General features: G+C 42.5%; 2 protein-coding genes and 1 non-coding gene across 3 annotated transcripts in view; 2 read left to right on the top strand and 1 right to left on the bottom strand.

Moving 5' to 3' along the window:
* The window catches only part of RBM23 (RNA binding motif protein 23), a 125,637-nt gene that overhangs the window by 59,334 nt on the left and 55,894 nt on the right, over nt 1-10,409 (top strand). The gene's annotated exons all lie outside the window — the stretch shown is intronic.
* Nucleotides 3,975-4,047, bottom strand: TRNAR-ACG (transfer RNA arginine (anticodon ACG)). The gene has a single exon. It is a non-coding gene; the product is annotated as a tRNA-Arg (tRNA).
* PRMT5 (protein arginine methyltransferase 5) overlaps nt 4,167-10,409 on the top strand; it is a 31,306-nt gene continuing 25,063 nt past the window's right edge. The window contains exon 1 of the mRNA XM_070729408.1: nt 4,167-4,651. Coding sequence (XP_070585509.1) covers nt 4,503-4,651 — 149 coding nt within the window. The 5' untranslated portion in view covers nt 4,167-4,502. The remainder of the gene's footprint in view (nt 4,652-10,409) is intronic.

Genomic DNA, 10,409 nt, shown 5'->3' with positions numbered 1-10,409 from the left:
AGATAGATAGATAGATAAATGATAGATAGATAGATAGATAGATAGATAGATAAATGTGCTGACCAACTGATTTTCTACCATCCAGATGGCAGGGGGAGGCTGTTTTTACCCTCCCCAAGCTTCAAGAGGTTTTCCTAAAGCCTGGGGAGGGCGAAAAACGGCTCAACAGCCCAACTGGAAGTTTGTTTCTGAACTTCTGGTACGCCCATTGGACCAGTTTTTTTCCATCTACAGGCTCCGGAGGCTTTCCTGAAGTCCGAGGAGGGCGAAAACGGCCTCCTTCTGCCCTCTGGAACGAGGTTATGTACACTTGCATGGGGGGAGAACATTGCATTATGGATACGGGCATTATGTTATCACGCTCACGTGACCCCTATTGGCACCTGAGCAAAAAGTTTGCCATCACTGCTTTATACTATCTCAGGGAGGGGGGATAGTATGAGGATTGTTAGTATGTAGCCGGAACACATTTTTTTCTAAAAAGCCAAGGTCATCTTTTGTCTCCACCTGCACGGAAAGGGGTGGCAGTAAAAAATTGGACAACGTGATGGATTTGTGGATGTGGGGGGAAAGGGCTTGAGCTTTCAACTGGGTGGTGAGGCCCGTAAGTCTTTAGATTCGGGTTTCCTCCAGATGTGCCAAGATGGCTCTATTAATAAATTGCAACTTTGAGGAGTTACAGTGTTCCCTCAATTTTCGCGGGTTCGAATTTCGCGAATAGCCTATACCACGGTTTTTCAAAAAATATTAATTAAAAAATACTTCGCGTTTTTTTTCTATACCACGGTTTTTCCCGCCCGATGATGTCATACGTCATCGCCAAACTAATGATTTTTGCAAATAAATAACAAAATAATAAATAATTATGTTTATAAATATCAGGGTCACTGTCTTATTCAATGGTGAGTACCAGTAATAATGGTGAGTAAATGGTTGTTAAGGGAATGGGAAATGGTAATTTAGGGGTTTAAAGTGTTAAGGGATGGCTTGTGATACTGTCCATAGCCAAAAATGGTGTATTTACTTCCGCATCTCTACTTCACGGAAATTCGACTTTCGCGGGCAGTCTCAGAACGCATCTCCTGCGAAAATCGAGGGAACACTGTACTTTGCTTTTAACTCTAATTTTGAATACTATTTGGAAGCCTGATACCTATTCATCTCTGCTCTCTGCCTTTTATTCCCAGAGCTAGGATGGGGCTTTGCTAACACGTGTTCTGTCGGGCTCTCTGGTAGACTCCTCCCAAAAATTCACAGGTACAAATTTCAGACACACACACGTTTGAAAATTCAAAACAATGTTCTTTATAATGAAAATTCACTTAACCTAAGCCCTCTTTTGGGATAGCAAAGAACACTCGTCTCCAAACAGACTGGTAATTTGTACAAGTCCCTTATCAGTTCTGTGATACTTAACTTGCAGCTGTGAGGCAATTCACAGTCCTTCTTTCACAAAGTGAAACACACTTTGCTCTGGTTTAGTTTCAAAGCGGGGAAAAATCAGCACACAAAAGGTCCAAGTCAGTAAAGCAGTCACGAAACACAAGGATCAGATAATCCTCCACAATGGCCAAACCCACAGGCTGCTATTTATAGCAGCCTCACTAATTACCACAGCCCCACCTAACCACAGGTGGCCTCATTTTCTTTGATAATAATCTCTCAGTTGTTGCCTATGCATCGCTCTCCGCATGCGTGGCTGTATCATTAACTCTTGTTCTGAATCCAAGGAGGAGCTAGAGAATTGATCTCCTGAGCTGTCTGCCCCACTCTCCTCCTCCCTGTCACTCATGTCTTCTTGGTCAGAGGAGCCTTCATCAGCAGATTCCACGGGGGGGGGGCAAAACAGGCCTGCAGCATGTGGATGTCACCCCCACATCCACAGTCCTTGGGGCAGGAGCTGGGCCAGAGCTAACCACAACAACACTGAAGGCTCATCTGATGTAGCTGGGCAAATAATTTTGATTTGGCAAACCTGAAACAGTTTAGGGAGGTTTGCAAGGGGCAAAGAGCACACCTGGGAGAAACACTGATGCAACGATGGAAAATTGGAAGCATTTGACCGAAATTTGTTTCTTAATCAGAACCCCGTAAAATCCTCATGGAACTCTGCATTTTCCACAAACCCAGATTGAAACAAATCTTTCCTGGTTTGCTATCCATTGAATGACAGCAGTCTGGCAATCCAGTAGAAAAATAACCTTGGAAATCCACTCTGGGCATTTTATTGATTGATCGGTCAATAAATCAGGCTTGTTCCGTTTTGCAGAATGTCACTTAAGCGGCTTTCCATAATGGCTGGAATTAATTTCATGAACTTGGCTAAAAACTTGCCGTTTCTCTGTCCTTTTAAAAAAGTGCTGATTAAAAGTGATAACTTCTTGATTCTTCATGGCGAGACTGAAGTTTTGCAGTATTTTTTTTTTGTCATGCAGGATTAAAAATGTTCGTTATTAGAGGAAGAAACAAAATCAGCTTTATCAGCCCTGAAATTTGATGTTATTTAAAGATAGTTGTGAGCCGCCCCAAGTCTTCGGAGAGGGGCAGCATACAAATCTAATTTATTATTATTATTATTATTATTATTATTATTATTATTATTATTATTATTATTATGAGTTGGGAGGGACCTTTGAGGTCTTCTAGTCTGACCCATGCTCAACAGAAAACCTTATAGAACAAGGGTGTCAAACTCAGTTTCATGGGTTGTGGTTGACCTCGGGTGGGCGGATGGGCGTGACTGATTGAGTGGGTGTGGTCAGATAGGTGGGTGTGGCCACCTTGATAACTGAAACTGCTAACATGTTTCCTTTTCACATCTGGTAGACCAAACCGGGACAGATCCGGATCTGGCCCACGGGCTTTCAGTTTAACACCATTGGTGGGTTCTAAATTCGATCGCCACCGATTCATGCACGGGATTGACACTTCTGTGCATGCGCAGAAGCATCCTGGGCAGGTGGGCAGAGCCTCTCACCTCCGCCACTACCAGTTCTAAGAACCGCTATTTGACATCCTTTCTATCAAATTTATGACAAATGGTTGTCCAATCTCTTCTTAAAATACCTCCAGTGTTGGAGCATCAACAACGTCTGGTGGCAAGTGGTTCCACTAATTAATTGTTAGGAAATTTCTCCTTATTTCTAGGTGGGTTCTTTCCTTGATTATATTCCATCCATTGCGTCTTGTTTTGCGTTCAGGTGCTTTGGAAAAATATGGACCATTCCATAAACCATGTAAGATTCTGGAACAAAAAACCCTATGATTTTGAAAAAGTCCTTCCATGTTTAATTCAAATTTGGGGAAACATGCTCAAATGTTAGAAATTTCTGGCGACGTTTTGACGAGGTCCCACTCGTCATCTTCAGGCTGGTGCTTCTGTCCTTGAACGATACAATATATAAATATATATATATATATGTATGTATGTATGCATGCATGTACAGTACTATGTGTGTTTGTTTGTTTTGTCCAATACACAATAATACACAATGAAAGTTATAGAGGATATAGTAGAGAAGATATAGGAGATATAGGAGAGACTATAGGACAGGAGATGGAGAATCTTCGGAAAGGTGTGGCATAAAAATCTAATAAATTATTATTATTATTATTATTATTATTATTATTATTATTATATCTACTATATCCTCTATATAATCTTAATTGTGTATTATTGTGTATTGGACAAAATAAATAAATATATATATAGTATGGTTCAAAAATATTTTTAAAAATTATATATAATTAAATTATATATATATATTATATATATATATAATTATTTATACATATATAAAGTTTATTCAGTACAATAACAGTATAGATATCTATTATTCAGAACAAAATTAAAGTAAAAAAATATCCAAGGAGGAAAAAATAAATAAAAGCCACAGAAAACAGTCAAAATGTTAAAAATACAGTACAGTACACCTTTATTTTTTTAATTAAAGGGGAAAAAGATTTATCTGAACCGAGCCAGCCAGGAGTCGAACCTAGAATCTTCTGATCCGTAGTCAGACGCGTTATCCATTGCGCCACTGGCCCTCAGACATACTAGCAGTTTTATAGTATCCCTTTTATATACTGGGCGTGTGCACTTCTGGCAATCCTACTGCAGGTTTTTGGGGGGCGCGATACCCTGATGCATCTTGGGAATGTTAGTTGTACGGAGGGGGTGGGGTTAAGCGAGCAGTGCGCTTTGGTCTATGTAGTCCTCACAGAAACCCCAAAACGGAAAGCTCTAATCCCCTTAAGGAGAAGCCGGGTTTGTTCTCTTTTTCAGAGGCATCACGGGAAACCTCTTCTCCCCCCAGGTTCCCTTCTCAAGTAAGGGAGCCCCGACCCTCGACCGCCTCAGCGTTGTTTCTGATTGGTTCCTCTTGGTGCATCCAGGCTCCTCCCCTGCAAAGTCCCGGAAAAGTCGTCTCGTGATTGGCGGTTCGGTCCGAGAAGGGAGGGGCGTGGTTAACCGGCTCTCGGATCCCTGTGTGCAGCGTGCAATGGCGACGTCTACAGCAGCGGCGATGGCAGCGGCGGCCTCGTCCGCGGTGGGGCCCGGGACAGGCGGCGTCTCTCGGGTCTCATGCGGGAGGGACCTGAGCTGCGTCCCAGAAGTGGCGGGCACCCTGGGGGCGGTTGCTAGACAAGGGTGAGGATAACCACGTGCAAAACCAGCGACCTTTGACCTGCGCCGTTCCGGCCAGGATGACCTCTGACCTCTACTTATGCTCACCTGGGACGGTGGGGGTGGGGAAGGCCCTGGGCCGGCGTGAAGGGCCGTTACTCCCGCCCCTGGGATGACCTCTGACCTCAGATAAACCCCCCTCTCTCCGAGACGTATTGGGAATGTGGCTTCCATCATTGCCAGAAAGCAATGATGGGAGTTGTACTCCACGTTGAAGTGAGGGGAATACTTTTTTTAAAGGTGGCAAAATGTTCAACTGAGGTATTCTAACAGAACCAAGAGGGTGGTATGTGTATGTTCGTGTGTGCATCTGTCTCACAAAGGTTCCTCTCAGACTGCTCCCTCTCAAAACTGTTGGGGAAGCCTTGAGTTGGGATGGAGACTGACACTTTCCCTCTAATTTGATTATTAGAAACTTGAAAGATGCAGTGGTGAGATTTGTGGAGGACACCAGTAAGGTTGAAATGTATTTAGTTTCATGAAAATTTTTCTATTTATTTACTTACGTATCAATCTCTCTGCTGGTCATCTAACTCGGGACAGTTGCCATGGAAGGCAGAAATGAGATTCAGAAGACGCTTGCTTGCTCATTTCATTCATTTATGTATCCCCTCCTCCCTCTATCCTATCTATCTACCTACCTACCTACCATCTATCATAGCTATCTGGCTTCTATCTGTCTTGCCCAGAGGTAGGCAAAGTTGGCTCTTTAATGACATGTGGATTTCAACTCCCAGAATTCCTGAGCTAGCATGATTGACTCAGGAATTCTGGGAGTTGAAGTCCACAAGTCATAGAAGAGTCAACTTTGCCTACCCCTGATCTTGCCTAATTTCCATTTATCTGCCTGTCATCGACCTCTAACATCTATCTTTATAATCTTTCTTTTTCTATCTTCCATCATCATCATCTGTCATTTATCATCTGTCTCATCTAACTACCTACCTACCTCTGTCTGTCTGTCTGTCTGTCTGTCTGTCTATCTATATCTATCTATCTATCTATCTATCTATCTATCTATCTATCTATCTATCTATCTATCTCCATTCATCTCTCTCTCTATCTATACCTATAGCCATCATCATTTACCATTCAGCCATCATCTATTTATATTGGTACCTTGGTACTCATCATTAATTGGTTCCGGAGAGCATGCTAAGTACAAAAGATGATGAGTATCAAACAATTTTTCTCATAAGAAATGATGCAGTGAACCATAAGGCAGACCTGGGCAAGATGCGGCCTGTGGGCCGGATGCGGCCTGCCCACTGTCTGACCAGCCCATGGAGGTCAGACCAAACTGCACGCATGCACGCAAAAACCAAAAGCCACACAGCATTTCCAAAACCCGCTGTGGGGTCAGACGGCCTCGACACCTGCGTGCAGAAGCGAAAAAGCGGCAGTTGCGTCATGCTAGTTGCTCAGCTGACGGCGCTGCCTACACCGTTGCTCTCGCTTCGCCCTCTCCACCTTTCCCATAAGTTGACTTAACCTTCTTTGGGAATTCGCGTCAGAGCCTCTCCCACCCCCAGTGGGGGAAAATCAGGTTGGGGGGCAAGGAGAGAATTGGAAGAGTGAGAATGGAGGGGAGGAAGGGGAGGGAGGAAGGGAAGGAAGGAAAGAAGGAAGGAGAAATGGAGGGAGGAAGGAAGGAGAAATGGTATTCTGGAAATATAAAACTATTAAATATGACTCCCATTTTATGGAAAGAAAGAAACTAGACAATTTTAGGATTTTTTTAAAAAAATGAAATAATTAGGTAGCATTGGATGAATTATTAACTTAAAATTGGATAAAGGAACTTTCCAGGATCATGTTTCATAATTTCAAATTATAGGGAACTGATAATGACCAAATGATTTCAGCTTTTTTCACTTAGCATCTGTTACCAGCATATGTATACTATATTCCAGGGGTGGGCAATTAATTTATAATTATAATATAATTGTAATGTATATAATATAATATATAACTTTTCTAGATAGGAACCAGGTGTTCAAGATATAATATATAATATAATATATATAATATAATATATAATTATAATTTATAATTATAATATAATTAACTCAGTACTACCCAATAATATATAGTATTGGGTAGAATTGAGTTAATTATATTAGTCCGGCCCTCCAAAACCATCCCAATTTCTCATGCGGCCCTATGGCAAAATTAATTGCCCACCCCTGCCATAAGGCATCTGACCCCAAGACATTCTAATTTGTTCATTGAGTATAAAACAAATTATGAGTACTGAAACAACATTTTGGTATCAAAAGGCATTGAGTACCAAATTTGATGAGTTGTCAAAGCAGTTGAGTGTGTGTTTGTGTGTGTGTGCATGCATCTATCTATCTATCTATCTATCTATCTATCTATCTATCTATCTATCTATCTATCTTATCTATCTTATCTATCTATTTATCTATCTATCTCTACCATAGCTATCTGCCTTCTATCTGTCTTGCCCAGTGGTAGGTAAAGTTGGCTCTTTAATGAAATGTAGATTTCAACTCCCAGAATTCCTGAGCTAGCATGATTGACTCAGGAATTCTGGGAATTGAAGTCAGCCTGTCATAAAAGAGCCAACTTTGCCTCCCCCTGTTCTAGTCCAACCAACTGCTCAAGCCCATATATCCCTCCAGATAAATGGCTGTCTTAACTTTAAAGTGATTGAGCACCCATAGTTTCTGAAATGGCAAACCATTTCATTGATTAATTATTCTCATTGTTGGGAAATTTCTCTTTAGGTCTAGGTTGGGCCTATCCTTGACAAGCTTCTATCCATTGCTTCTTGTTCTGCCCCCAGGTGCTTTGGAGAACAGGTTGACCCCTCTTCTTTTTTAGCAGCCCCTCAAATATTGGAACGCTGCTATTATGTCTCCCTTCACTCTTCTATTCCTTAGACCAATTATTTTGGTCATTGTTTATTTAGGGAATTTTATTTATTTAGGGAATTTATATTGCCGCCTATGCTCACGTCAAGACGGCTTACAAAATATAAAGCCCTACATAAAAGTAATAAAATAAGAGTCCCTGGAGAGGGGCGGCACATAAACAAACAAACAAACAAACAAACAAATAAATAAATAAATATCAGCACTCCTGCCCCGGCGACAGTATCTCACACAAGCCATTTATTGAGGTCCATCCCGCTCTGGTTTTCCCAGGCCCACTGGCTATCTTTCCCCAGTGCAGAAGAATGTTGGGGTGAATGCCCAAAACACAAACGGTTGATAACAAATTTATTTGTTTTTTTGTTTGTTTATTTCTAGGCCGCCCTTCTCCAGTGGACTCAGGGAGGCTTACACATAAAATCAGTACCAAAAGTACAAATGTAAGAAACCCAATATAAGTCTAATATAAAACCCAACAATTAAGACCATTCAACTAAAAACCAGTCATACTCATTCACTCATACTGTCAGCCGGAGCTGGGGGCAATGCTCAATGGCCGCAGGCCTGCCGACAGAGGTGTGTTTTTAAAGCCTTACGAAACACGAGGAAGGTGGGGCGGTGCGAATCTCGGGGGGGGGGGGGGGGAGTTGATTAATAGGGCCGGAGCTGCCACAGAGAAGGCCCTTTCCTTAGGCTCCACCAGGCAACATTACTTGGCTAATGGGACCTGGAGAAGGCCGACTGGGGGCTCTGACCGGCCGCTGGGATATATGAGGCAGTAGACGGTCCTGTAAGTCCTAAACCATGTTGCCGCAATCCCAACAAGGATATTGCACCAATTCGTTTAGTCCAAAGCATTTCCAAGATGAGATTTTGTAAGGCTTACGGGGGCGGGGATAAAAAGGATCAGAAAACAATTTATTTATAATTAGATAGAGCTGTGCCCTTAAAAATGGAATGGGCGAGTGAGGCATTTAGCTATGAAATGGATTTACCTCTGAACCTCAAAATGAACTCTTAAGCGACGTGCAAAATTCAAAGCACTAATTAATCAGAATATATAGCTGGGAGGGGCCTACGAGATCTTTTAGTCCAACCCCCTGCAGGAAACCCTGTACCCATGATGGCGAACCTATGGCACGTGTAACACAAGTGGCATGTGGAGCCCTATGGGTGGTGCACATGTGTGCGTAGGCCAGCTGATTTTTGGACCTGGCCTACTGGGAATCAGGAAACAGCCTGTTTTCAGCCTTTGTGTGTGTGTAAGTATGTGTAGAAGGTCGTCTTCCCCAGGCTCCTAGAAAAGCTTTGAAGCCTGGGGAGAGGGAAAACGGCCATGCCATCCCATGCTGGAGTTGGGGCAGGGTATCACACATGCATGCATGGGGGAGCCACATCGAAAAAATGGGTCTGGGCACGGGTGGGCCGGTGCCCCCTCCCCTTTTGGCACGCAAACCAAAAAAGGGTGGCCATCAGTGCTTTATAGACTATATCAAAGGCAAACATTGTGGGGGCATTCCATGACAGATGTGAGTGTGTTCCCATCATAGAGTGATTTGAAATCTGCATTTCATATAGTTGATTGGCAAATAGGATTTTAAAAAATGAAATCTTCCTTCCCTGCCTCCCTTCTTTTCTGTTTTTTCTTTCATCTCCCTCTTTTTTTCCTTCTTCCTTTCTATCTTCCTTATGTTCTTCTATCTTTTTTCCTTCCTTCCTTCCTTCTTTCCTTCCTTCCTCCCTTCCCTTCCTTTCCCTTTTCTACCTTCTTTCCTCTCCTCCTCCCTCCCTTTCCTTCTTTTTTATCTTCTTTTCTCTCTTATCTCCCTTCTTTCTATACTCCTTCTTCTTTTCTATCCTTTTTCTTTCCTTGCTTCCTTCTTTCCTTGCTTCCCTCTCCTTTTCTACCCTCTTTCCTCTCTTTCCTTGCTTCCTCTATCTTCTTTCCTCTGTCCCCCTCCCTCCTTTCCTCCTTTTCTATCTTCTTTTCTCTCATCCCCCTCCCTTCTCTTTTTCCTTTATCTTCCTTTTTAAATCTTTTTCCTTCTCTCCCTCCCTTCCTTCTTTCCCGTCTTTTCTCTTGCATCTCCCTCTCTTCTCGCCTTTTTTTCCCTTCCTTTTTTCTATCTTTTTCCTTCCTGCTTTCCTTCCCTCCTTCCTCTTTTCTGTCTTCTTTCCTCTCTCACTTTGCTTGCTTCCTTCCTTTTTTGTATCTTCTTTCCTCCCTCCTTCCCTTTCCTTCCTCTTTTCTATCTTCTCACCTCCTCCCTTCTTTCCTTCTTTCCTGTCTTCTTTTTTCTTTGATCTTCCTTCTGCCCTCCTCTGTTCCTTTCTTTTGTTTTCTTTCCTTCTCTCCTCCCTCCCTCCTTCTCTAGAAGGTTGGTTTGCTTGTTCTAGCCCTGGACCAAATTCCATTTTGGAGGGGGGGGGGGTTGTATTGGGTAGAGGGGCCAGTAGTACTGGTCTCCTACATCTTCATGAAGTAATTTCCTAACAAGTGTCTGTCTCTGGGTTTGCACTTCAGTTACTACGGCTTCGTTCCAGAGAAGTAGCCAATTATTATTATTATTATTATTTATTGGATTTGTATGCCACCCTTCTCTGCAGACTCAGGGCGGCTAACAACAATGATAATGGGTCTAGCATTTTACATTCAGTTTCATAGCTTGGATTCTTTTTGCCTTCCAGTCCTCCTAGTTTCACAATCTTTCCCAGGCTGCACACACCCACACCCAAGTTCTTTTGAGAATAATCTCCCAAATGTGTACAGGATGCATTTGTGGGGTGGTGTAGCTGTATCATTCTGATTTAGCAAAAGCCACATC

Source organism: Erythrolamprus reginae, chromosome Z (assembly GCF_031021105.1).
Source record: "Erythrolamprus reginae isolate rEryReg1 chromosome Z, rEryReg1.hap1, whole genome shotgun sequence".
Classification (NCBI taxonomy): Eukaryota; Metazoa; Chordata; class Lepidosauria; order Squamata; family Dipsadidae; genus Erythrolamprus; species Erythrolamprus reginae.
The sequence above is the reverse complement of the archived record's forward strand: the minus strand, read 5'-3'. Positions and strand labels throughout refer to the sequence as shown.